Source organism: Urocitellus parryii, chromosome 7 (genome assembly GCF_045843805.1).
Source record: "Urocitellus parryii isolate mUroPar1 chromosome 7, mUroPar1.hap1, whole genome shotgun sequence".
Lineage (NCBI taxonomy): Eukaryota > Metazoa > Chordata > Mammalia > Rodentia > Sciuridae > Urocitellus > Urocitellus parryii.
The window spans coordinates 1,292,691-1,320,436 of NC_135537.1; the positions used below are offsets into that span (position 1 = coordinate 1,292,691).

Consider the following 27,746-nt stretch of genomic DNA (forward strand, 5'->3'; position numbering starts at 1 on the left):
TCTATTTATTTGTAGATGGACACAATACCTTTATTTTACTTACTTTTATGTGGTGGTGAGGATCAAACCCAGTGCCTCACACGTGCTAGGCAAGTGCTCTACCGCCGAGCCCCAGCCCCAGTCCCAATCTTTTTTTTCCTTTTCTTTTGTACTGGGCATTAAACACACGGGTGCCTTGCCTCTGGGCTGTATCCCCAGCCCTTTTCATTTTTGGGTCTGGAGCTCAACATGAGGGCACTGGGACTGCGGGATGTGCTATGGTGCCCGCCTTCACCTGCTCTTCGCTGCAGTTCTCTACCGTGGACAGCTGCGGAGTACTCCATTGTACTGTAGTTCATTCCAACAAGGACATGTTTATTATCCCACCATTTTACAGCAAGGACTTCATCATGAGCACTGAGTCTGTAATCAGGTGACCCTCTTGCTTATTTTATCATCAAGGTCGTTGGTTTCAGAAGACACTTGTTCAGTCTGTTTTTCCTCACAGCGCCTGGTGCTTAGAATCCAACATTTCAAAGGTGTACCAACAAATCATAAGCAGTGAACAGACTGTAGGAAAAAAACGGTGTGATTCAGAGTGTGATTGTGTATTCTTGACTATTTCAAGCATTTATAGAACCACTTTATTCTCAAGAAAAGGAAAATTGATTTTTTTGGGGGGTACCAGGGATTGAACTTAGAGGCACTCATCCACTGAGCCACATCCCCAACCCTATTTTGTATTTTATTTAGAGATAGGGTCTCACTGAATTGCTTAGTCCCTTGCTTTTTGCTGAGGCTGGCTTTGAACTTGCGATCCTCCTTCCTCAGCTTCCTGAGCTGTTAGGGTTACAGGCATGTGCCATTGTGCCTGGCTGGAAAATGGATTTTGAGTAGATGACTAGAAATATTCAATTATAATCCAGTGTGCTTTTGGTTTATCTTTATTACAGCATCAGGCATAAAACATTTATTTATATATCTAGCTTGCTATGACTATTAAAGGCAGTACAGTAACCAGGGCCTTAACAGAAAAATAATGGCACAGAAAAGGGGTGTTTGAAGAGAGTGTAAAAAAATGAACATTTACAAAGATACAGACAGGATTGTGGGAACTGACCAGACATGGTAAAACACCAGGGACTGCAAAAGAGGTGGCAATTATTACCCACCTTATTGTCCGCTGCTAGTAAAACCAGCCAGTGCTGAGGCAGCAGATGCTGTGCTCAGCCTCAGCCAGTCTTACAGGGTTAAAAGATGCACCTGAAAATTAGGACTTAAACAGTGGGCCCTCACAACAGTCATGGAGATTGTGACACAACAATCATGGAGAATAACACTCTGACCCTCATCTCCTTTCTGGCTGTGCCTTTAATTGGGCAAGTCCAACAGGAAGCCAGAGGGAAAACACAGGCCATGTAAGTCAGCCTCTTTGAACTCCAGGCAGAGGCAAAGATGAATTTTGATGTACAAAGAGGATAATGAGGGCAAGTGGATATTGCTTCTGTGGCCCAGAACTTTCAAGCAATCCAATGCCTGTTACTGTGCAGAGTCCACAGTGTCCCAGTGTCCTATGTGTAGGACAGTTATTTTCCACCATTGAATTTGAAATACAGTTTGAAATACAGTGCATTCCTTGAAATAAAACGACAACCCAGTTCTAAAAAATACTTCCATGATTTCTTATATTATGTATCAGTTCAGTACATAGTACATAATATTTTGTCATTAAAACTCTAAAAATAGTTACTTCAAAGTTACCATAGTAGCATATTTATTGCTTAGCTTTATAGGTGCTCCACCTCTGGGACAATGGGCAGATGGGTTAAGATGGTAAAGAGACATTGTAAGGATGGCCTTAAGTAACTCCATTTTGAAACAAAACTGCAGTCCCCACCAGGTACACTCAGGGAGACCTCCAATATGGTCATCAAACACAGCCTGAAAAAAGCAAGTCACTTCTCAAAATTCTGACAAACTCAAAGAGTGAAGTCTCTGTCACATTGCCCTCGCCCTGATAAAGGCAAGAGGTGAGAAAATCAGGGTGGGAACCACCAGACCAGATGCCTTAAACTCAGGACAAATGATGTCACTGAGAAACCTGGTAACAGCTGATAGGGATTGAAAAAAATTAGTATAAATGATGGGACCAATGAATAGACATTCAGCCAGTGACACTGATACCCTCACTGAGAGCCTGATGAGGACCTGGACTGACATCCCAACTCTTCTCATCATCTGCCTGATCCTCTGCATCTTCCTCACCTCTTTTAAACTCTACAACCACATCTTAACCCTGGTGAGAACAGCAACTTCCCCTTATGACCCCCTCCTCATGGAGAAACCTGCCTTGGTTCCTCATGTGATCACTGAGGTCTGAGAGAGTGTGCATCTGCTGGACTTAAAGCCTAAGGCTTGAGACTTTAGATCTGGCACTTGAGTTTAGCATACAGAGGGAATGTCTGTCATGATTAAGTGTGATTGCAGTGCTTGGAATTAACTTAGAATTGTTTGCTGTGCATTGATTATGTCTCTTTCAGTGCCCAGCATTAAGGATCACATTTTCTTGATTAAGAACCTACAGAGTGGGCTGGGGCTGTAGCTCCGGGGCCGAGTGCCTGCCTCGCACGTGTGAGGCAATGGGTTTGATCCTCAGCACCACATAAAAATAAAACAAAGTTATTGTGTCCATTTACATCTAAAAAAATTTTAAAAAAAGAACCTACAGAGTGAAATTGTATTGCATATTTGAGTGAATAAAAATATTGAAAGGGGCAGAAGCGCATGGTCATTCTTTATTTCTCCCCCTCAACTGTATGAGTCGCATCTTTGCCCATTGAGACAGGTATGAATGGCACTCAAGAGGCACGATGAAGACCAGGCCCAGCGAACACTGTGCCTCCGCCCTCATGACATCGAGCAGCAGTCCCGTGAATGTCATGAAAGCTGCACATCTTTGCCTTTGAGTCAGCCTGGGATGTCCGTCTCCCCCTCCTTTATGCTCAAGCCTAAGAATCAAGTCTTGTTTCTGCTTTGATCTGATTCTTCTGGCAGGGAGCAGTGGAACCCACACTTTTACTTAGCATAGTTTTCAGAGTTCGTCCAGGGCCAGCACAGGTCAAACTTCATTCCTTTCCAAGGTGAATAACACCCCGTCACATGCACGTGGACATTCTGTTCTGCACACACACTGGCGCTGCTTCCACTTGGCTGTGGTGACGAGGCTGCCCAGTCGGGGCCTTCGGTTCTCCTGGGTGTCCACCAGGTGGGGGCTGGCCACAGTCCTACCTTTACCTTTCTGAGGAACCCCACGGCCGTTTCCGGCGGCTGCACCCTCACGTTCCCAACAGTGCACCAGGGTTTACACGTTTCGACACTTCTTTCCACCCACAAGCCAGGCTTTCATGTCTCCGTAAAAGGCCTCGGGGCGTTTCGATCGTTCTCTTCCGGCCGCAGCTTGGCGTCAGCAGAGCCTCCCGGCCCAAAGCAACTGTTAACGGGTTCATCTCCACCCGGAGCCCCTCGAGAACCTGCAGCTGCCCCGTGCGCAGACACGGCGAGTCGCCGCTGCCGGCGCTCCCTGATAACGTCACCCGCGGCTCTCTCTGCGCGTGCGCAGCCCCGCGTTGCTGAGGCGACGGCGCAAGTCGGCCGCCCGCGGTCTGGGTGCTCCCGGCGTTCTGCCGTTCCGACCCCGCCCGCCGGGCGCAGTCGCTCAGCGATGACGTTGCGGGGGCCTGGCCGGGCGTCGCGGACTCGGGAGATGGAGGAAAAGGAGCAGCTGCGGCGGCAGATCCGCCTCCTACAGGGTGGGTCGGCCCCGGCCGGGCCGGGCGTGCGTTCCCTTTTTCCCCCCTCAACGCTGGCGGGCCTCTCCGGAGTTGAAGACCTCGCCCGCGTTCTCTCGACGCTCTGGACCGCGGCGTCTGTGCGGGATCGGCCTGGGCCGGTTTCCGGAGGGTCCCGGGCCGGGCGTGGGCAGCGGGCCTTCCGGGCAGGGGCGGCCGGTCGCTCGGGGTGGCGCGCTGGCGCCCGGCTGGGCCCCGTCCTTCCCTCTGTACAGACGCAGCCCCTCGGATTCCAGGCCGACTCCCCAGCCCTCAGCTTCCTGCTTAGAACCCAAGTTGGTCTTTCTAGGCTTAAAACCCTTCCAGGTCATCCCCACAGAGGGAGGCCTCAGGAGTGAGAATCCGGCGGGCTGCCTCCGCTGCCGCCGCTGGGCTTCCCTCGCACTCGCCTGGTCTGGAATGGCTTTCTGTTTGTCTGGGCAGGACCGGCCTGGGGGTGTCCGTAACTGGAGGGCTGTCTGTTGGTTTGGCAGCTGAGTGTTGGTGCTTGTGTCCTGCTTCCCTGCGCCAGGCCAGCTACTGGGGACTTCCTTGGAAAGCCTGTGGTGTCAGGCCTCCTGTTTTGGAGAAGACAGTGACACGTCAGGAAGGTCACCAGCCTGTGTATTGAGTGTTCTTTTATCTGCTGTCAAGTACCAGTGTTGGGGGCGTTGGTTCCATTACACTCCATGGAAATTATTAAGCATCCTTCCCCTCTGTGGGCAGAGCAGAGGTCCACTCTGGCTGACTTGTATCCTTGTCCAGAGATTGCAGCTTGGGACCTGGCTGGTCTCTGCATATGGAGTGACACTTCCCTTAAATAATTGTGGATCTAACAAAGTAGCAAATAGAAACTGACCTACCACAGGGCTGCATTTTCAGGAGAAACCAGCAGAAGTAATATTGAAATAGAACAGATGGGAAAAAGTCTTGTGCAAAAGACAGGCCTAGGGTTTTGAGCTGAATTGTTCCCAGGCATTGGGGGCTGCCCCCTGAATCAGGCAGGGACTCCCGAGGCAGGGTGGGAGAGTATCTTGCCAGCTTATGCCCCTCCCTTATAGTGATTAATGCTGCTGTATTCACACCTCTGGTTGACTGAATCTGTAATTCTGTCTTCTCAGGTCTAATCGATGACTACAAAAACCTCCATGGCAATGCCTCTGCCTCAGGCACCTCATCTGCTTCCCAGTGGCAGCCACCCTCTTACCACAGTGGCAGGGCCTTTGCTGCCCGCTACCCTCGTCCAAGCCGAAGGGGCTTCTCATCACACCATGGACCTGCATGGCGTAAGAAATACTCCCTTGTGAACCGGCCCCCGGGATCCTCAGAACCAGCTGGTGACCATGCTGTGCAAGCACCCTTCAAGGACGAAGGCAGCCAGGACCCTGACCCTCAGCCGTATGTTCTTGAGAGACAGGTCCAGCTCAGTCCAGATCAGAACATGGTCATCAAAATCAAACCACCACCAAAGTCTGGCTCCATAAGTACTTTAGGAGCCCAGCGGAGCTCTTTGGAAGACTATGAGGACATGCCCTGGAGTGACCAAAGACCCCAGGAAGGCGAGGGTGAGCCTCCTGTTGGGAAGCTGCAGCCCTTGAGGCCAGGAAGAGGCAGGGGGAGCTTCAGTGCTAAGGATCCCCTTTTGGTTTGCCAGAAGGAGCCTGGCAAGCCACGGGTTGTGAAGTCTGTGGGCAGTGTGAATGATGGCCCTGCGGAGCCCCGGCGGACGGTCAGTGAGAGCGCAGTTGTCGTCCAGGCCTGCTTGCAGTCCTCTACCTTACCCCCACGCACTGGGATGGCCCTGGGTCGGAAGGTGGGCCCTCATTCTGCAGCCAGTTGTGCTGTGCAGCCCCTTAGGGATGAAAGAGTGAATGCTGGCCATCCGGATCAGCCAGCTCCCTTGGGCTCAGTGGTGGCCCCAGCCAGATCAGTCTCAGGGCCCAGGCAGGCCCGGGAAACCTCACTGCTAGTGTCTTGTCGAACCAACAAGTTTCGGAAAAGCAATTACAAATGGGTGGCCTCCTCTGCAAAGAGCCCCCGGGCCACTCGGAGGTCTCTCAGTCCCAGAGCAGCTACAGAGAATGTGAGCAGGGCCTCCTTTGGCACATCTGGAAAGACAGAGAAGCCACAGCCCAGAGCTGACCCAGAGGCCAGGCCCAGAAGGCTGGCCATGAACTCCAAGACCGGACCCTCTCCCAGCAAGTACAAGTGGAAGGCATCCAGCCCCTCTGCTTCCTCCTCTTCCTCCTTCCGTTGGCAGTCAGAGGCTGGCAGCAAGGATCATGCTTCTCAACTTTCCCCAGTTCCATCTAGGTCTCCACCAGGAGACAGGCCAGCAGTGGGACCTGGCAGCTTGAAGCCCCTCTTTGGGGAGACACCACTGTCAGCTTACAAAGTAAAGAGCCGCACCAAGATTGTCCGGAGGCGGGGCAGTACCAGGTGTGCATCTCCACTGCCCAGTGTCCCATCTGGGTACGCGGAGGGGGCTGGGACCAGCAAGATCCTTTTGGCCCCTGAGTTGTGGAGTTTGGGGCAAGCCCTTAGCCTCTGCTCCCTCCAAGAGTGTTGGGAGGGAGGGCCTACTTCCAGGGAGGGGTAGCGAGGGTTGGGGCTCATGGTGGGCATGATCAGCACCACTGGCTTGTGGGCCTGACCTAGGGGCTTTGTGTATGGGATTGTGTCCAGTAGGCTGTAGGTGTTACTGTCCTTTAGAGCCATGTCGCGCTTGAGACTCTTAAAGCTGCATAAGGGGAGGCTCAGGATGACTAAGGAACTTGCTCTGGATCCAGCCAGGCAGTGGTGGGGTGGGAGCCTGGTCTCATGGCCAGAAGCTTGTGAGGCATGGTTTCCCTTCCACATTTGTAGGTACAGATGGCATGGTACCAGTCTGGCTTCTGGGGAGCAGCCACCATAGATAGTCTGCCCAGAGTGCAGCAGGAGGGGGAGGCTGTGTGGGAGCCTGTGGTTGCCCCCAGTCTGGAGCTGTGGACCATGCATCTGAGCTGGGTGGTGGCCTGGGGCTCTGGGCATTGGCCCTGAGTTGGGGGGGTGCTTGGGCCTTGGGCCCCACGAGGCCCGGCCGTGTTGGGTGTTCTGCCCAGGGCCAGGTAGTCTGCTGCTCCAGTTCAATGCAGTGGGCAGCAGCTGGGTAGGGATTTCTCAGATTTGAGCTCTGGCCACCCTCAGAAAGTGACGAGGTGGCAGGTGGCCATCCCCAGAGGGAACAAAATGATCTTACATTCCAGTCATTCTCTTGGTGGTGGCCAGGTGACTCGATGGTGCTACCACCTCACAAGCATGCAGTCCTTTCTGAGCTCCCCATCATGAGTTGTAGAGAGACTCAAAGATGATGTTGTAGCCCAGAGTCTTGTTCTGGGTTCTGAGACTTCATCAGATGAGCAGCTAACAAACAGAAGCGTGAGGCTGCACAGCTGGGCAGAGTGTCTGCTGTGGAGTGTGCCTTCCCAGCCCTGCAGGAGCTCTTTCTTCTGTCTGACCTTTGTCTTTGGCTCAGGGTAGGCTCCCTTCCTCTGACCCCAGTCCCTGTTCTTCAAATTCTTGGAGAGTGGCTTTGCTGTACCATGCCTGTGCTTCCTCTGTTCTGGGGAGTGTGGAGAGGGAGCCTTGGGGCACCCCTCTCACAGGTGGGCGGGGTTGGCCTGTGGGCCTGGTGGCAGCTCCTCCTCAAGGGCTGCATCTCTTTCTGTTGCTGCTTGTCTCCCCCCTGTGCAGGAGGTTATTGGATTGGGCAAGTGGGGCAGAGTGGGCATTCCAGGAGGGGTTGGTCTGAGGCCTCTGCCCTGGTGGGGAGTGTGGCAGCCTGCCCTGGCCCGGGTCTTCTGATTACGGATCTGCCTGCTTGCTCATCCTGGCTGCAGAGGGAAGGGGAGGGGGAGAAGGGAAGTGGACTAGCAGCCAGGTGGGCGCTTCGTCAGACTGGGTAGGGAAGGCAGGGCTTTGGAAGAAGCCACGGAGCTCTGCCTGCTTGTGTCTGGGTCCATGCCCTCCCATGAAGACTTGGGTAAGGAAGGGTGGGTGGACAGAGCCACCAGTGATTCCGCTGGTATCTGCTTGATTTTGTCTCTACAGCCTTCCTGGGGACAAGAAGAATGGCCCCTCACCTGCCACTACCAAGAGCCACCTTAACCTGCGGCGGAGACAGGTCCTTCGGGGGAAGAACAACCCTGTTCTGAAGAGGACTCCCAATAAGGGCCTGGTGCAGGTCACTAGGCATCGGCTGTGCCATCTGCCACCAAGCCGGGCCCACCTCCCCTCCAAGGAAGGTACGCCAGGGGAAGGGGCTCATCATGGGATGGGAATGGCTGCAAGCTGCACCCCTACCTGGGATTGAACCCAGAGGTTCATCTCCAGCCCCTTTTATTTTTTATTTGAGACAGTGTCTGGTCTTGAACTTGCACTCTTTCTGCCTCAGCCTCCTCGGTTGCTGGAATTACAGTGGTGCACACCACATCTGGCTCCTCCCTGGCCTTTTAGGATCCATGTTTGGTGTCTCCTGAACATGTTGTTGGAGGGCTGTGGACCCAGAGGGCTCTGCCTGGTGGGCAGCGGGAGGTCAGGTGATGAGTGCAGGAGAGGGACTGGGAGTGTTGTGCCTGGGTGGGGGCTAGTGCAGCTAGTCAGAAGTGTGGTAGCCTTTCTGCCCAGTCCTCAGTATGTACCCACTGCATCCCTCCTGTGGGAGGTGATGGGTAAGGGCCCTTGTGCCCAGCCTTGCCTCCTCCAAGGGAGGCCCACAGGGCTCCGCTCTCCTGTCCTGGGCCAGCCTGGAAGTCTTCGTTGCATTCTTCCAGAGTCACCTTCTGCTGTGAGCAGCTGGAAGCCTGTGGGAGGTCCTGAGAGCTCCCTGCGGTTGCCTGAGTAGATCCTGGCCTACAGGTTGTAGGTATGACTCCTCTGAGGACAGTCCTGTCCCCCACTGGGAGGAGACGTGTCAGGATACACTGACACTGGGGGGCCATCTCCAGGCCAGTGTGTGCTCCGGGAATCTGTGGTGAGGGGTCTTGAGTCCTAGGGGTGGCACTCACCTGGTGTGGCCATGGGGAGCTGGGTTTGTCTGGGTACACCTAACTCTGAGGCAACTCCTGTCTTGGAGCACCTGGGCAAATGTGGCCAAGTGTGTGTAGAGTCTGGAAAGGGTGGGGTGCTTGGAGACTAGCAAGCATGGACATGGGCAGTCTGAGTGGATACTGGCTCTCATTCAGGAAATATTCTTGGCTGACTGGGAAGGTTCTGGGGAAGGCTCTGGGAGGGTCATTGCTGGGCAGAGCTGAAAGCCTGTGTGGAGAGCTGGGTACAGGAGTGTGCGGCCCACAGCCCAGCCAGAGGACTGAAGGGGCTTGTGCAGCTGGGACTGGGGCTGCAGGCTCATGAGGCAGCAAAGTTGGAGGGTGCTGGCTGCTTGCTGTTTTGTGTGGCTGACTCCTGCCATGTGCTGGGGCCAGTGTGGATCTTCCCAGGTGACAGGGAGCCAGGGGAACCAAGAGGTACCTGGTGCTGCAGTGCAGTGGCTGGATGGGAGTGTGGAAAAAGACTTGACTGGACAGAGGGCAGGTGCTCATGGTCAAGTAGGGAGGATAGGTGGAGGAGGACTCCAGCTTGGGGTGGAGGGGCCTGCCGGTGTCATGGGAAGGCAGGGTGGGAGGATGGCTGAGTGAGGTCCTCACTGGTGTCCTCTGAGTCAGCTCCACACTCTGTGCCTGCAGCTGGCCTGTTCGCTCTGGCCTGGGGCAGGGTGGGGTAAGGACTGGGGATGGTTCTGCTGGCAGGGGCTGGCACTGCCGTGAGCCCCACAGGTAGTCAGGCAGGAAGGAATGTGGATCCCTAGGTTCCCACCTCTCCCTGCTGGACAGTATGTAGCCTTGGGTCAGGCCTTGTTGGGAACTGTGGGGGCTGCTATGGTCACTGCCCTGATAGGACCAGGGGAGTGAGCAACCTCATAATCAAGTGTGGTGACTGTAAGGGAGGGCCTGTGGTGATGGGCCTCTGGGAAGGTCTCCTACCCCCTCCCCTGCCTGCCTACTCGCCAACCACATGTTGGTCACTTCGGGGCCAGGCGGCATGCTGGCTCCTAGGGGATGCTGGAGCCATGCTCTGGTGGTAAAGACAGGTGGCAATCTGCGTCCTTATGGACAGGCTGGAAAGATGCTTTTGGGTGCTCAGTGTGTTCTGAAAATGAGGAAGCAGAAGAGTGTAGCAGTGAGTCTTGGGAAGGCTGGGCAGCATTGACCGGGTGTTTGGGAGGGATTCTCTGAGGAGGGGACCTGAATGAAGAGAGAGCAAGTAACTCTCAGTTCTGCAAGTGGAGGGCGGGGTGGGACTGAGTTTCCTGTGTTCCAGGAACAGAAGGGAGGCTGTGTAGCTGACATGTTGTCCCAGGTGAGGGGACCAGACAGTGTGAAAGTTCTTGTAGGTCCCAGTAAGAAGAAGAGGGTTGCTTGTGGTTACATTGGGAAGCCAGGGTGGGACAGAAGAGAGTGAGGGTTAGCTGGGACTTGGGTCGTGTTTTCATGGATAGCAGGTGGTGGTGTTGGCCCACAGTACCCTGGAGGCTGGAGCAGGTTATGAGTCATAGGCCTGCACATGTGGCCTTGTGTACCAGGCTATGTGAGTGTCTTCACCTCCCACGTGGGCAGGGGCCTCTGGAAGACGGACATAAGAGGTGTGAGATGCTGAGGCGCACCAGGTGGTCCCAGAGACTGCCACCCGAAACTTGGACAGCAGAGGCCACGAGCTGGGATGGCTGCAGGAGGACAGGGGCCTGGTTAGGGCATCAGGAGAGGGGGTGGGAGTGAGGACAAGCATCTCCCTGGGTTGGGACCTAGGCGGAGCCTGGGTAATCCTGAAGCCAACGTGAGGCTTCCCCAGGGTTCCTCCTGCAAGGCCTGTTGTCTCCCTCCCTCCTGGCTAGGGCTGTCTTGGGTCCCCAAGCTGAGCATCTTGCTCAGATGTAGTTCTGCCTCTAGGAGGGTGTGGAACCCAAGGTTGTGTGGCTCCTAGGTAGCAGTTCCTCCCAGTGGATGGGGTCACTGGTCAGGGGCTGCCCCTTCATCTGGCTGGAATATTCTCTTTTCCCATTTTCCTCCAGAAAATGCTTAGCCCCAGCTCCAGCTCTCCAGGGAAGCAGTGTCTTGATGTCCAGGGAGGGACCTGACCTCCTAATGGGCTTCTGTGCCTGGGAGGGATGGAGAGGGGCCTTTGGCAGCTGCAGGGCAGCCCTGCCTTGTGGCCTTGATGCCAGCAGAGGGCGCACTTGCCTCTCTTATTCTTAAGTCCACCTTTTTCTAGTAATTGATTGCCTAATTTCCTCTTTATGTGAAAGAAAGCAGATATCAAGTAATTTGCAGCAATAACCTGCTAATGCTGGGCCAGTATCGAAACTCCCCTGTTCATTTCAAGTGGCAGATAAAACACTAATACATAATTATCCTTGCAAATTGGATTGTTTTAAATAACCAAAAGGCTACGGCCAGGAGAAAGCGATCCCATCTCCCTCGAGTTACTCTTGCAGCGTAATTGCCGCGTTCAATCAATTTCCCTGGCATTAGAAATTCCATCACAATCAACATTAAGCTTTATTCATTGTGATGGCTAAGAGCCGGGCCATTTCTCCTCTTTTTCTTAACTGGCAAAATTAATCAGGGAAAAGATTTTAAACATTTACCCGTGCAAAAGAGGTCAGCCCTGCCACTATATTGCTCAGCAGATAAGGGGGCTAATAAAAAGAAAATTGAATTACTAATGATCACCAGGAACAGAGTATATAAAACCTGGCAATCGCCAGTTCAGGAGAAGGGAGAATCAATTTTCTTGGGACAAGGTGCGCTCATTTTTTATTTTGGCGCATATTATCAGCAATTTAATTTGAGAGCACATAAACAGGAGGAAACAGTTAGGGAATAATGAGCCCCGAGGTGTAAAGTGCCGCAGGATATATGCTGTACACAATTTATTTGGCACAACAGATAATCACTTTAATTGAATTCAAAACTGCATTGTTCAGCAGCCGTGTGGCCGCTGAGCCTGAGGACTGAGAGTGTCAGGAAGGTTCCAGCCTGACTCAGGGAGTCCCTTCCTGACCCTGCCTCCTCTGCCTCCAAAGAGTTCTCTGGCCCCCAGAGATTTAGAATCAGAGTTTGACTGGAGTGGGGGGGGGGCTTGGGGTACCCTCTTGACCCTGTGCCCCTTGTCTCTGTCTCTTCTTTCCCTTTCTCCTGGGGTTGAAGGGTTAAGATTCTGTCGGCCCCTACGGGGCTGGAGCGTGTGGTGAGTCTGAGTGGAGATCTGCCTGATTGTCTGCCATGGATATTGCAGGAGAGTCTGGGGCAAGGGGGGTGAGACCTTTAGGGGTTGCAAAATGGTGCCTGATTTACTGTCCCCGTAATTCTTGTCATCAGTTACCCAGTGTGATAACCATCCATCTGGGCTCTCACTCTGGTATAGGCATGTGGGGCCTGAGGGGCTCAGGGTCAGCTCTGAGGCTCATTCTCCTCAGGCCCAGCCAGGCCCAGCCAGGCCCAGCCAGGCCCAGCCAGGCCCAGTGCTGTGTCTGGCTGCCTGAGGAGACCATGCAGGCTGCTGAGCTGCCCTCAGTGGGGGTGCTGCCTAGGGTGCTGCGCCCCAGGCTAGGGTGCTGCTTGATGCCAACAAGTCAATGTTTCCTTTTCTCTTGCTGTTCTGGGGCTTGAAGCCAGGGCCTTGGTGTGCTAGGTAAGCCTCTGCCATGGAGCTACATCCCCAACCCATTTAATTTTGTTTAAAAATAGGGTCCTACTAGGTTGCTGAGGCTGGCCTCAAATTTGTACTCCCTCTGCCTCAGCCTAGATACTCTAGATACTCAGCCCAATACCTAGACCCTTCACTACTCACCAGTTTGCTGTTCTGCCCTCCCCAGCCCTAGGCTGGCATCACTGTTGTACAGTTGTGTGTCACTGGGCCTGGCTTAGTTGGGGATTCCTAACAGCCACTTGGAAATGTCTGCTGCTGTGTGCCAAGGAAAAGACTTTGTGGAGATCTGCTGGGGCGGGAGGCCCCTCTACTTTTCTGCTCAGGGTTGTGGGTATGTAGTCACAGCCCACCTCTTCTCCTGCTCTCCATGGTGAGCCTGGGGCCCCGCCCAGGAAGCAGCAACTTTGGCAGATGAGTTGCTAGAGTGGAGGGCTTGGATGAGGCCTTGCTGAAGGTGGATGGGGCTGGGGTTCCCACAGGCATACCTGCCATGGGCAGAAAGGGCCGGGTTTCATGGTGTTCTTACATGTGACAATTTGTGACAGTAGGCTGGCCCAAGACCTGTAGGTTGCACAGGCTTTCACATAAGCCACCCAGGCAGAATCATCTGCCTCTGGCCTAGAGTTCACTGGCATATGACAGGTGATTCCCACCTTGTCCTTAGTCCACAGTGCTGGCTCTGTGGGTATGGAGGAACCACTTTCACCATTTATGGACAAGAAGCAGGATCACCCTCAGTCACTGGCAGAATGGGCAGGAGTGGATCTTGACCCCCCCCCCCTGGCTGGGTGTCATCAGTTCTGGGGCCCATTGCCCATTCTTAGAGTCAAGTGCTTCAAGAAAGTGCTCAGGGAGTCTTCCCTATGTGACCTCTATTGACCTCCTCTTAGCTCCCTGCTGCCCTGCCCAGTTTCTAGGCCCTTCACCACTCACCAGTTTGCTGTCCTGCCCTCCCCAGCCTTAGGGCTGTCACCTATGGAGAGGCTGGGGACCCCTTGGGCATACAGTGCTTTCTGGGCACTGGTCTGCCCCCCAGCCTCTGTCCACCTGAAGGCAGCCTCCCCAGTCTGTTGGTGGGGGTGTGTCTACAGACTATTTGACACTCTTCTCTCATGCCCTCCTGGCTGTGTGCACAGTGTGCTTAGGCTTGAAGGACCTGCCCATCAAGGCCCTTCCTCCCATCCTTAGAGGTCCCTGGGGCTTCAGGAGTGGAAGCCTGGTCAGGGCGGCTTGGGTCCTTGCCCAGTCCCAGCATGTGCATTGAGCCTTGGCAATGCTGGTGGCCACTTTTCTTCTATGTCAGGCAAAGGCATGGGTTCTCCCTGTGGGGGAGCAGAGAGCTACGGTCATGGACCCAAGTCCGCCACCTCTCCCTGCCTGTGGGCAGAGGTGTGTGCTGTTCTGCAGCCCCAGCTGAGCAGACAGATGCCATAGAGGACGTGTGCCAGGGTCCAAGGTGCTGGCTTCGAGAGTGTTCACAGTGGCTCGCTGTGCCTGGCACGGTAGTGCTCAGGGCCAGTGTGCTCAGCAGGGAGGCTGAGCTGGGTGACCGCCTCTGTTGCTGGGTGCTGGGAGCAGGCTGTATTCAGGATGCCAGGTACATCCTGACTTTGAGTGTTCAGGCTTGGTGCTGGCATTCTCCTCGCTGGGGAACTTGGGCCCCTTGTGTTTGTAGTGCGGATATCTGATTCCCTATCTGTAAAGTGGCCAAGGGTTGATTCTCCTGGGATTGGGAGGTTAAGGGGTAGAACTCTGGGGTGCTTTGGACCAGCCCTGCATTCCTGCGTGCTGCGTGGCTGCTGGAGATGCTGCCTGGGAGCTGTGCTGGCACCTTGGGGGTCTGCGATCCATCATTGCTCACTGGTGTGCAGCTGGGCTGTTCGATTTTACTATGGCAAACACCGTTAAAGGGCGTGAGAGCAGTTAAATCTGGAGTCCTGCTTTCATAAGGGAAAAAGAAAATGCTGAATTAGGCTCTGGGAAAGGCAGCCGCAGCGATCCTTGGATCTTGCATAAATTATCAGGCGCGCTGGAGGCCTCCAGTTTTACGTTTGTCGTGGCCGTTCTAATGAATTATTCCACAAGAATTGGCATGGGATTGCACATGTGTGCTGCTCATGGTGCCATCATAGCCTTGAAGTCAAGACCTGGGGCTGGCTTCCCTTGGTGTCTTGTGCATAGCACTGGTGGCCCTGCTGTCAGAGGGAAGAGCCCCAGCCCAGCATGCCTTGTCTTCCTGCCACTGTCCCTTATTGTGCCATCCCTGCTCTTGTTGGAGACCCAGTGGCACTGATGTGACTATTGGTATGCGGTCCTCAAGGGCAGAGGGAAGCTGTGTGGCTGGGTCTCTAGCTGGAAGATGGAAGGACCTGGTGGCAGCAGGCTCAGTTCCTGGGATTGGGGTCAGGGGACATTGTGAGCGGAGTGTGTGGTGAGCGTGAGGAGGCTTGAGTTTGTGCACAAGCGAGGCATCATCCTCTGATCCTGGGAGGGCTGTTCTTGAGGCCAGCTGCCTCTTTGGCTCTTCTCAGCTTCCACTGTTAAGAATATCTTCCTGCTATAGTGGGAAGATGCCAGATCCCTCCTGCCCCTTCCCCTGTTCAGGCCAAGGATGTCCTGCCCTCCCGAGTGGGGAGCTGCCATGCAGAGGCAGCACCTGGCCTGGTCCTGTCAAGTGTAGGACACTCAGTGGAAAGAGTTTTGGGGTCCCCTCAGAATTGCACTGCAGGCTCTGGGGCAGTACCCCATGGTTGGTCAGGGGACAACTGGGGCCATGGGGTCTAAGAGATGCCTGCTAAGACTCTGAGGGACAGTCGCTAAGTGGGGAGTCCCTCTCCCTGCGCTGTGGGCTAAGCTGTCTGAGAGAGTGCCAGTGAGATCCTCTCTCCAAATGAAGATTAAAGGGGCTGGGGATGTAGCTCAGTGGTAAAGTGCCCATGGTGCAGTCACCAGTGCCAAAAAAAAAAAAAAAAAGCATGGTCTTCAGCAGTTGTGTTCAGTGCCAGAAGTCAGTGTTGGTTGTGCTGTTGAAGTCTTCTGTGTTCTTACAACTCTGGAGGGGAGGGCTGATTCTGGTTTTCCACAGTCTAACACAGGGTTGTGTTAGAATCTTCCAGTGTGCTTGTGAATTTCTTCAGTTCCAGGTGTCAATCTGACGTTAACTATCTTGAGGATACTTTGCTGGGTGCAGACCAATCTGGAATTTTATTTCCCTAGTGATTGAGGCTTTGAATATTGGGAGGTGCTCTGCGTCTTTTGTAGTGTTCCTCGCCTCAAAGCCTGCTCTACTGACACTGTGTAGCTACATTGGTTCATGTTTGCAGCATGTGTGAGCCTACACACATACGTACATGTGTGTGTATGAGAAGTTTGTATATGTACACATTTATTTTCACCTTTTCTCTATTATGTTTGGACTTTTTATATAGCAAAGTGTTGGGGTTTTTTTTTTTTTTTTGTACTGGGATTGAACTCGGGGCCACTCAACCACTGAGCCACATCCCCAGCTCTATTTTGTATTTTATTTAGAGAAAGGGTCTCACTGAGTTGCTTAGTGTCTCACCAAGCCTGAGGCTGGCTTTGAACTTGCAATCCTCCTGTTTCAGCCTCCCCTGCCACTGGGATTATAGGTGTGTGCCACTGCACCTGGCTAAGAGTTGTTTTTTCAAAATTCTTTCAAAAATATTTAGTCTAAGCAGCTCGGGGGGCTGAGGCAGGAGGATTGCGAGTTCAAAGTCAGCCTCAACAACTTAATGAGGCTCTAAGCAACTCTGTGAGACCTTGTCTCTAAATAAAATATATAAAAAGGGTTGGGGATGTGACTCAGTGGTTAAGTGTCCTTGGGTTCAATATCCCCAGTACCCCCATCCCCCACAAAATTTAGTATGTACTTTTGATGTATTAATTAGCATAAATTAAAATCTGCCATTTTATTGTGTACTTTTTCTTTGTTTCACCAGCTCTGTATCTTTTCTTTATTTCTTTTTTTGGGATATTTGAAAGTTTTCATTTTCTCTTTAATGGCTTGTTACTGTGTGTTCTTTCATTCTGCATCTAGCAGTCCCCTCAGGTGACAGTGTGCATTCATGTCATCACTGTTGCTTGTACACAGCATGGTCCCTAGTTGGATGGTGGCAGCTTAGAATGCGTCCCTTAGCTTCTCGCCTTCCCCGTCACGCACTGGCACTGTGGTGATGATAACTCTCCCTGTGTTCCAGAAGGCATGAGGCAGAACTTGCAGCCAGCGTCTGTGCGGACTTACTCATGTGTTTGTTCTTCCTTTTCTTTCTATTCCTTTCTCTGCTTATGGTTGAAGAATATCCCTTAATAATGCAGGTCTACTTGGGACCAGTTCCTGCAATATGTGTTTGTTGAAAAATGTCTTTAGGGGTTGGGGCTCAGTGGTAGAGCACTTGCCTACCACGTGCAATGTATTCCGTTCCCAGCAACATGCGCGCGCACACACGCGCGCACACACACACACACACACACACACACACACACACACTCACAGAGACCAGCCAGATGTGGTGACACATGCCTGTAATCCCAGCATGCAGAGGCTGAGGCAGGAGGATCTTGAGTTCAAAGCCAGCCTCAGCAACTTAGTGAGGCCCTAAACAACTTAGCAAGACCCTGTCTCACAAAAAAAAAAAAAAAAAAGGCTGGGTAGGTAACTCAGTGGTTAAGTGTGAGTTCAATCCCTGGTACCAAGAAAGTAAAATAAAAATAAAAATATTGTATCCCACAAATACATAGGATTATTTTATTTTATTTTAGGTACTGAGGATTGAACCCAGGGGGATTTAACCTCTTAGACACATCCAGTCCTTTTTATATTTTCTTTAGAGACAGAGTCTTGCTTAGGGCCTTGCTAAATTGCTGAGGCTGGCTTTGAACTTAGAATCCTCCTGCCTCAGCCTCCTGGGTGGCTGGGATTACAGGAGTGCGCCACTACGTCTGGCCATACAATTATTTAAAACAATTTTACATTTGTCTTAGTTTCTCAATCTTTTTTTCTTTGAGAAGAACTCTTGTGCTTGCTTCAGCAGCACATATACCCAAACTGGAAGGATGTATCAGTGAGCATGGCCCTGCCCAAGGATGGCATGTACGTTCATGACACAGGCCTCGCTCAGTTGCTCAGACTGGGTTTGGAATTGTGATCCTCCTGCCTCAGCCTCCTGGGGAGCTGAGATTACAGGTGTGCACAGCTGCAGCAGAGTGCTTTTGCTGGTTAAAGAATTTTAGGGATGGACTGAGAATATAGATCATTGACGGAGTGCTTGCCTAGCCCATGTGAGGCCTGTGTTTAAGTCCTAGCACTGCAAAAAAAAAAAAAAAAATACAAATAAAAAAGTAAAGAAGAGATTTTAGGATGGCCACTGTTTGTGTGTGTGTGTTCCTTGGTGCTCTGTCTCATGGCCTGTACACCTGACGCCGCTGCTGCTGTTGAGGCCAGCTGGCCTGCCTGGGAAAGCGTGACCTCTCTCTTCCCCTTGGTACGATTTTCCTCCACCTTTGGTTTTCAGCACTTTTGCTGAGATGTGCTTAGGTGTGCTTTTAATTTATCCTGCCCAAGGTTTGCAGTAGTTCTAATTTACTTATTTGCCATTTTGCATTGTATGATTTGCCATTAAATCCATTCCTTGAGTTCTCAATTTCAGTTAACTGTTTTTAAATTCTAAAATTTCTATTTGTCTTTTAAAATAATTTCTAGGTCTCCACCAAAAATTTGCAGTCTTGTCTTTTTAATTCCTTGAACACATATACTTGTCTGTAAAAGTCAGGGTCTGGCTAAGTTGCTGAGGCTGGCCTCAAACTTGTTCCTCCTGCCTCAGGATCTTGAGAAGTAGAGATTCCAAAGGACACACCCAAATTCATCTAATTATTTTTTAGAGAGAGAGAGAGAATTTTAATATTTATTTTTAGTTTTCGGCGGACACAACATCTTTGTTTGTATGTGGTGTTGAGGATCGAACCCGGGCTGCACGCATGCCAGGCGAGCGCGCTACCGCTTGAGCCACACCCCCAGCCCTCTAATTATTTTTTAAAGTTCAAGTGTGTAAAAGAAAAAATTAATCCTACTTTATATGTGTGTGGTACTGATTGACTCCAGGGTCTCACACATGCTAGGCAAGTGCTGTATCCTAAACATACCCTCAACTCCCTGTCCTTTTATTTTTTTTTATTTTTTATTTTTTTTAAAGAGAGAGTGAGAGAGGAGAGAGAGAGAGAGAGAGAGAATTTTTAATATTTATTTTTTAGTTCTCGGCGGACACAACATCTTTGTTGGTATGTGGTGCTGAGGATCGAACCCGGGCCGCACGCATGCCAGGCGAGCGCGCTACCGCTGAGCCACATCTCCAGCCCCTCCCTGTCCTTTTAAAGACCACAATTATTGGGATGTCTTTTCCACTGTCTGTTGTTATTTTTCTTTGTATATTTTGGTCATTTTGTGTATGCAAATTTTGGAGATAATTTGAAGCTGGATAATGTCTTCTTCCTCCAGATGGGCAACAGGACCTACAGAGTCAAGGGCAGTGTGGGGTCGTGACCCAGGAGTGAGAATGCCTAGCAGGCTGTCTGGTAGTGTCCTGCTGAGAGGGTGAGCTGGCCTGTACACCTGGAGCCCTGGGCAGCCTGTGGGGCCCTTCATGGGCCTGTACCTCCCCCTCAGCAGCATGGCCCTCATTGCTCACTGTGCCTGATGGTGTAGTATGGTGGACGGGGTCCATGTCAGGACCAGGGGCCGTAGTGGGCAGTCAGACCTCTTGCAGCCCAGCCCTGCAGCTGATGGTCCACTTTCCCATCTATAGGCAGGTGCATTGGAGCCTCTACCAACTATGGATAGTGGGAGAGGAAGGGCTGCTCTGTGTGTTGGTGACCTGTATTGGAGACCAGGTGGCTCACTGATCTATGGCCTGTCATGATTCTTCACTGAAGTGGTGGGAGGGCTGCTTGGTGGATGGGCAGCCTTCCTCCTGCAGCTCCTCACCCTGGAGAGGTTTGTGGAGCGTCCTCGAGTAGCTGGAGTGGGACTTGAGGCATGGAGGCTGGGCTGAGGAGGAGGTGCTGTGGCTGGTGCGCCTTGCCAAGGACATCTGGAGTGTGCATCTGAAAGTCCCTGGGGGCTGCTCAGTGAGGCTGGGTGCTCTCTGATGATGCCCATGCAGGAGGCCCCTCAGGGAACTCCAGGGAGATCCTAGGTTTCAGGGTGGCCCAGGACCCTAGTGCTCATGCTGTGAGGGAGTGGGGAGTGGTCTCCGGTTCTAACTGAGGTCCTTGACAGGAACTGGCGGCCTCAGGTGCCCTGTAGGATGGAGGGGGCTCTGCTGGTTTTAGGTAGGGCTCTGGGTGGGGTCCACTTGTAGGGGTTAAGGGTGACTCACAGGGTGAGGCTAGACTGGGTGGGTCTTGTCCCAACTCTTGCATCCCACTGTGGCTGGGGCAGCCCTCGGCCAGGTAGCCCGGGGAGAGCAGGGCCAGGGTTGATGGAGGACTTCTTCCTGGGAGACCTGGCCAGGCCCGTTTCTCTGCTCCTCGCAGGAGCCACTGTGCTGGCTGTCAGTGTTTGCTGGCTGGCCGGCCATCCTCGTTTGGAGCCCCCAGGCCCCCTCAGCCTCCCCACCTCCATGACTGCAGCTCCCTGGCCTGTGTACTCCTGGGAGCATGTCAATGTGGCATTCCCTCTTAGGATGGGTTCCAAGGATGGCCTTGCCTGCTGGACTCTGAGCTGAGAGCTTTCCCTTCTTTTGTTGCTGAACCACTTTGGTGGCTCTGCCTAAGGAGGAATACCAGCTGTGTGGGTGCCGCTGTTTCAGAAAGGGCCAGGCTGTGTGTGCCTTTTCAGCTGTCAGAGCTTCTAGATGTTAGGAAGATCCTGAGAGAGGAGTCTCTGTACACTGTGACCTTCTGCTCCACACACTCTGTGTGCTTGGAGAGGGCGGTGGCCAACAGCGCCCTCAGTGATTGCCAACCGTGACTCTGTTGCTGACAAGAAACTTACTCCCTGCAAGAGACTAGTGCCTTCGCCAGTCGTGAGCAGAGCAGAGCCTCCTGGGTGGCAGAGTCGGTGATGCCAAGAGGGACTGAGAAAGAACAGTAGCCACACCTGGGCCCTGTAGAGCCACCTGGGTATCACCTGCAACGTGGCCCAGAGCTTCCGAGGGCCCATGATCTTCCAAATTTAACAGTCTAAGTGCATAGAATTGATGGAATGTGTAAAGGAAATCTATAACTGGGTACAATGACTATAAATCCAGCAGCTTCTGATCATTAAGTGTCCAGTTATTTGTGGGTTTGCTTGAAAGTCTTTCTCTCAGACCTGGCAGGAAGGAGCCCTGGCTTTGGAGATAAGCCCTGTGCCTCAGGCTCCCTTTTGGAGCTTCTGACTTAGGGGGTCTGTACAGAGACAAGGGGATGGGCATGGCCCACATACTTGCTTCCACTGCTGGCTAGTCCTTGCAGCCTTGGGGTAAGATGTCCAGCTCAGGGAGGTGGTCAGGTCATCCTGCTATGGGGGGTCTCCTGGCTAGAGGCAGACTGCCGCCCTCCCCATTCTCTCTTATCTCCTCCAGGTTGCTGAGTCCCAGAGCCACACAGCCATAGTGCAAGGGAGCATGGCTTGCCCACTTTGCCCTGAGGGCTGCGCATGTGGAGGTATTGGTTCTGTGCCCAGACCTTGCGGGGCCCAGTTTTCTCTCCTGGGGCCAGTGGACAGGCCGTCATGGACCCCTTGAGCCACCTTTGCTCTGTATCTTATCTCGGGCTTTACTTTCCCTTCTGTTGGTGTGAGGGGAGTGGGCTCTGGGGATGGGGCTGTGAGTTCTGAGCCCCTCAGCCAGGTGGATGTGGTAGTGCAGTGGAGCCCAGGCCATGCTGTGCTCCTGCCTGTGTCTATGCCAGGCCCTCCCCAGGTGGTTCTCTCTGGGGTCCATGAAGGTCCCAGCCTGGCTTTGGGGAGTGCATTTGGGTTTGGCAGCTGTTGTGTTCTGGGATCAGCTCTCACCTGTTGCAGCTGTGCTGAGGGGAAGGACTGCAGGAGTGGGGCTCAGGGCCACCTAGGCCTGCTCTGTCTTGGTCACCGTGCTCCAGGGCCCATCTGAAACGTGCTGAGGGGCATCCATGGGGTATGGCACTGTGCGTTGCTGTCTGTGTCCCTAGCACACTTGCTTCTCCCAGCCCATTAACATGTGGGCCTAGAAGGAATCTGGGAGATATGCTGCCCTAGTGCCCTGCTTGTCTGTGTGGACAGGGAGACTGCCCCAGGGTCAGGCTGCTGTGTACAAGCTGGGCTGGAATAGACCAGAGTTCTGGCTCCCATCCAGGGCTGTACCCTTCCTCCCTGCATCTATGCAGGTCCTCCAGGCTGCTGTGGGCTCTGTGGCCAGGACCCCCAGCTCCTAGCAGCCTGTCTGTGGGCTCCGCTCCTGTGGGTCAGTCCTGGGCTGCTGTTTTCTTCTCATGCATGATGTGTTCTGAACTGCATGGGTCTGCAGCAGCCATGGGGCCTGGCAGCTTTCTTCTAATTGCCCTCTCTGCCTCAGCTGCAGAGCAGTTAAGTGGTAGGTTTCCATGGGAGTGAGCAGTAGCCTTGGCTCCTGTGTCAGGGTGAGACTGCCTGTAGAGAATGGGGCAAAGCATGACAGCAGCTACTTCCTGGAGCCCAGCAACTAGAAGAAAGCTTTGTAAAGACTTGGAGGACCCAGCAGCTGGCAGAGACGCTTTGTGTGTGACTCACAGGATGCCCTGGAGTTCTGAATGGCCCTGTGAAGATCCCAATGTGGGCCATGAGGTGGCTGCAGATTTACACTGCTGCCTTGCCTCCTACCCATCTGGGAGCCATGATGCTGACCTGGGAGGGCCTCGAGGATCTCAGCTGGGCCTACAGAAAAGAAAGGACGGACTGTACACCTTGTAGGGACTCTAAACTGCTCGGCCCTGCTCTGCCTGGGCTTCTGAGGACTTGGGCAGGAAGTGCTCCCCTGGCTGAGAGTGAGTTCTGGGGTGTCTGGTGAGCCCCTCTGAGCTGTGGCCGTATCACAAATTTCTGTCAACACATGCCTAGAAGGTTGCAATAGGATCAGGGCTCTGTGGGGCATGTGAGGTGCAGGTGGTCATTGCTGGGCCCTTCCTTGGGCCCTGGAGGAGGCTACCTAGCCTCTGTGTCTTCCAGGTGAGTGGGGACAGCAGTATTGTCCCCATACCTGAGCTTAGGAGCCCAGTCAAGTTCCTTCTACCAGGTCTAGTGGGTGGGGTTAGGTGGGCTGCCAGATTGTTGGTGCCTATTTAGATGTTGCAGGCTGGCTGCTGTGCCACAACCCCTGTGGCACCTGAAATACCATTGCCCAGAGTGGGGAAGGGTTGGGGCCCCTGGTTCTCACACCAGGCAGATGAGTTAGGGGGGCTGCAGCTGATGAGGCCTGTTTGGGCACCTGTCTCCAGCCTGACACTGCAGCTGTTTGCCCTAACCCTAACCTAATGTGGACTGCCCTGGTGTCCACAGCCTCCTCAGCCCAGCACACCCCTCGCCTCCCCTCTCCCTTACTCCTTCCTGCCAAGGCCCTTGCAGGGAGGAAGATCCTTTGCTTCCGTAGGCTTGGGTTGGGCTGTGCTGTGCCAAGCCCCTTTCTCTCTGGGACATTCTGTGCCTGGCCTGGTGTGGCTCCCTTGCTCCCTGCTCTAGCAACCTCTCTGCTCCCAGGTATCTCTTCCAAGATATCCTTGGGAGCCAGGAGCAGGTACTGCTGCTGCCGCGGCTCGGGGACTCCAGAGAAGAGGATGGCCCTGCTTTCAAGGGCAGTGTTGCCTTAATGGGCTGGCATACCAGCAAAGCTCTATTTCCGGCTGGGGGAACCCCAGTCTCCCCGTGGTCTTTGTTGGGCTAGGGTAATAGAAGGTCTTGCCATCTTCTCAAGGGCCCTGGGCTGTGCTGTTAGCTCAGTGCTGCAGCTCTGTAGGCAGTTTTTGTTTGTGCATGTGTGCATGCTGAAGCAAAATCAAGTGTATAAATGCCTTTTAGAAGCTGTGACATGAGCTGAGGCAGTCCTAAGGGTGTGGCTTTACCCTGCCATCTCCAGCCACCATGGTGGGTGTGTTCCTGGTGCTGTCCACGGGGCAGGCTGTGTGGCCCACAGATGAATGGGGCCTAGCACACCCATTGCCTGACTCCAGGGGCTCCCCTCGCTGCCCTGTAGCCCTGCTCCTCTGACCACCAGAATGTCAAGGAGTGGCCCAGAGGGAAACTGAAGAGTGATCAAGAAAGTCTTGGTGGTCTGGGGTTCCGAAGGAACATACAGTTCCCCACTGACTGCAGCTGCTTTGTGTAGATAATGACTCCAGGCTCTCTCAGAAGCATCTTCCCTGGGCTGTGACTGGGAAGCAGAGGAGAGATGCAGGAGAAGGCCAGCTGAGGCCCACAGGACGCCCTGTCCTGTGGGAGCTACAAGGTGGGACTGCACGTTGAAGCTGGGGCCACAGGACGCCTGGCCATTCAGACTGTTGTCTGTCCTCAACCTCAGAGTCCAGCCTGGCACTGTCCATGTAAGGGTCAGATGCAGCTCATGGCCAGGGTTGGGGGGAATAGTCTCAGTGCTCCCTGGGGCAAATTGAGGCTGGTTCCTAGCCTGGCTACCTAAGAACCACCTAGCGGCTTCAGTGGTTTGGATTCCTGGGCAGTCTCCTGCACACTGGGTCCCAGGGTCCCACCTCCCCTGTGGCACCTACATCACTGGTGCTCACTTTGAAAGGCCTGAAGCCCTGTGGATGGGCCTCCCCTGCAGCAGTTCTATGATCGAGGGGATGCAGGTCTATGCTGAGGGGCTGCTTCTAAGGTCTGAGGAGGCCCTAGGGGCTCTTCCTGAGTTTCACTTAGGCCTGAGCTGCTGTGCGAGCCCTGGCAGGCCTTGTCCTCTGGGGCTGCCCTGTTATCAACACACGTCTGGAAGTCTGGTCAGCTCATGAGTACAGGGGGCCTAGGGTCCTGGGGACATAAGCATCCTGTGGAAAAGAGGGGGCGCCCAGCTGTGTGAGTTGGGATCATGGTGTATATAGGGATAGAAATGCCAAGCTGAGGAGCAAGTTGCCCTTTCTTCCCACGTGTGCTGCCATAGCTGGGCCTAGACATTTAGAGAGGGAGCAGGAGTCAGAGCAGACAGGGTGAAGAGGCCACAGTGGTCCAGCCTGGACTCCCAGCCCCAGGGAAGAAGTGTCCTATCCCAGGTGCTCCTTGGGGTCTGAGATCAGACAGGATATTGGGGGGAGGCCACGCTCTATCCAGGCAGCCCAGGAGTGTGGGAGCAGTCTGGGTGTGGCCCTGAGCTGGGAGGGGCTGCTGGGAAGGGAGGAAGAGCTGGGGCCGAGAACTTGCCCAGTGAGCTCACGTTGGCCTGGCCCCTTTCTCAGGAGGGCCTGGGGGGAGGTGAGGCAGGGTTCACACCTGGTTCACACCCTGTCAGGGCCCTGCTCTGGGCCTCACCTGGCCTGTGGTCACTCTCTGAGAATCCCCTCAACTGCCCCTGCACTGTTCACTCCAGTCTGTAGAGGCCAGGAAGACTCCTCAGGTGTCGCCTTCCTGGTCTGACAGGCTCTGCTGACCCACCTTGCGATGGAGGACACGCAGCACATGGGAGACCCTGTGCTGTTGGGCAATGCCACCTCCTTTCTCCCCTGCCCTGCTTTTGAGGTCAGGTAGAGCGATGGCTAAAGGCGAGTGAAGACCCACCCTCTGTAATCTATAGTGACTGTCACACAGCAAACTACTCCCATTTCATACAGGCGGGTCAGGTGTCAGCGCGCGATCGATGGCTTGCGCACAATAATTACAGGAACTAGCTGCTTGTGTTGCTCGAGTGACTTTAGGAAGAGTAGGGTCTCAATCTTCCCTCTAATAGGGCTCTGACAGTCCGAGGCAGCAGTGGCGGCTTCGGTGGCGCCGTGTCTCAGGCTGACAGTGTTGTCATTAAACACCAGGTAGCGTGGAACAACAGAGAACACGGATCCCACACAGGGGGACAGGGCAACTGGCAGCAGTTATTTGTCATCACTGAGCTGCCCAAACTCGTCAGACTGCCGTGCGGACAGCTACTTAGGGTGACTTATGGCCCTGTCTGGGCTGCTGTTGTGATTGGATAACCTGTAAGCGTTTGTCAAAGATGGATCCCCATTTCCATGGTGTTTTGAGGAAGGCTGGTGAGCAGCCAGCTGTGGGCGGGGGTGCAGGGCTTTCCCTTCCTATGGCAGCCGCTTGCCCACATCACCTGGGGTGCTCCCAAGTGGCTGGAGCTTCTCAGTCCCCAACCAGGCTCCCTGGATGGGCCTGGGTTATGACACTTGATAGACCCACTCCTCCGCTCAGGGCCTGGATCTTTCTGCCATCTCTGTCAGGGGGTGAGCGCGCGCACATGCACACGCACATTCGTGTCACTGTCTTACATAGATTCTGACTGGGAGGCAAGAGGCCTGGCCCTGCAGCCATCTGTGTGACTAGCGTTTCCCTCTGTGCTGGCCAGGTCATGAGGCAAGTTTTCTGCCCATGTGGGATCTTGTAGGGTTGTTCTAGCAGCTGATGAGCCCACTGTCTGCTCTGCCTTGCTAAGTGACCTGCTGGCCCAGGGGGCCTCTGGTGGCCTCAGCATTCAGGATCAGGGTATTTGAGGGTGCTTAGAATGGGATCCAGCTGCCTTCCTTTGGCCATCACTAGGTGTGAGGTACTCAGCCCTCTGCTTATAATAGGCCTGTTCCCGGGTTTGAAGCACTGGAAACATCAAGTGCAAGAAAAGTGGAGTGATTTATTAGACTCATAAAAATTCATACTTTGTGATTCCAGTTATCCCACATCTGAAGCTTGTTAGACCACAGTCCCTGGCAGCCCCTGCCGCGCCAGCGTGGGGGCGGGGTGCTCACCAGCAGCCCCTGCCTTAGCTGCCATCCTGGCTCATTTAGAGAAATGGACAGGACCCTGGAAGCACATGAACGACCATTCTCAAAGGAGGGTGGGCAGGGGTCTTTGTTAGGTGAATACTGCTGAGTTATCATGGCAAGAACAGGAGGCAGCCGTGTCCCCTGGTACCCTCTGCACCTGCAACTTGGACTGGAAGTGGCCTGGAGCTGAGACACTGAGTATGGGTAGGCCCTGGGGTGGGCGGTGCCCCTGTGTGCAAGCAGGTAGGGCTCTGTGGGCACCAGTGGAGGTTGTCATGGAGGATGTGGGGTGCCGCCTCAATTGTTTCCAGGCTGGGGACTGTGGGAGTTGAGCCCTCTTATATCCTTGAGAGGCCCCTGCAAAGGCTGTTTGTACAGGTGCCCACTTAGCCTGGCCCGATCTGGACCTGTTTACTGGCATCATGGGCAGGCTGTTCCTCACCTCTAAGGCCTTGCCAGCTTCCCCTAGTACACTGAGAGGCTGGTGTGCCCTCAGCTCTGCTTTGTGGCTGTCACTGTTGAGTTCTGCGAGGGTGTGGGGGATGGAGGGCTCTCCCTTCTCAGGGCAGGGATGTTCTATCTGAACTGACCAGAACCAGGCAGAAACAACCCTCTGCCACATCCTTCCCTCCAGAACAGTGGAGGGGCCTGGAGGAGGCCTCCTGCTGGGCCCACTTTGCTTCTGCTTTCCCCAGGAGCTGTCTGGCCTCCACAGCCCCCTGGGCCACCAGCAGGGAATGGGTTTCGTGCATGATCAGCTCACAGTGCCGTGCTCATCACCACTGATCACTGCTTCCCCTTGCTGCACCCTGAGGGCCCTGCTACTGGCCACCTGCCAAGACGGAGGGCCAGAGGCAAGGTGGGTGGGGCATTCTCCGCGGGGTCCATGCTCTTTCAGGAGGAGAGCAGCTGCTGCAGATGTCTGGCTGGGTGCTGGGAGGAGGAGGCAGAGGCTGGGATTCTGGATTGGGCAGGGTAAGACAGGAGCCCATGGGCAGGCCTGGGTCCAGGCTAAGAGTCTGACCTTCACATCACCTGGGTTCACATGGTAGAGTTGGTTACACTGCCTCTCCAAGACCAGAAGCACAGGGCTCTTCCCTGTCCCTTGCTTGCTGCTCTCCGTTTCATCTCTCTCATCTTCTTCACTTCTCTTCTCCTCTGTCCGGGCCTGTCTGCAGCCATTCTTTGCCATCTGTCTTTGGGAGCTGAGGCATGCACCAAGCCCTGAACTGCCCACCCAACAGGCTCCCTTCCCCTGGACCTGAGATGCTG

At 53.9% G+C, this 27,746-nt stretch overlaps 1 protein-coding gene across 3 annotated transcripts in view; it reads left to right on the forward strand.

Moving 5' to 3' along the window:
* Positions 1-3,655: 3,655 nt before the first annotated feature.
* The window catches only part of Zc3h3 (zinc finger CCCH-type containing 3), an 84,504-nt gene continuing 60,413 nt past the window's right edge, over positions 3,656-27,746 (forward strand). Inside the window, exons 1-3 of one of the 3 annotated variants that reach the window (XM_026409839.2) lie at positions 3,656-3,788; positions 4,928-6,278; positions 7,896-8,089. In XM_026409839.2, the coding sequence (XP_026265624.2) occupies positions 3,701-3,788; positions 4,928-6,278; positions 7,896-8,089 (1,633 nt within the window). In that variant the 5' untranslated portion in view covers positions 3,656-3,700. Of the gene's footprint in view, positions 3,793-4,927; positions 6,279-7,895; positions 8,090-27,746 lie in introns of all 3 variants that reach the window. The other 2 variants (XM_026409840.2, XM_077801389.1) reach the window with 2 other exon arrangements.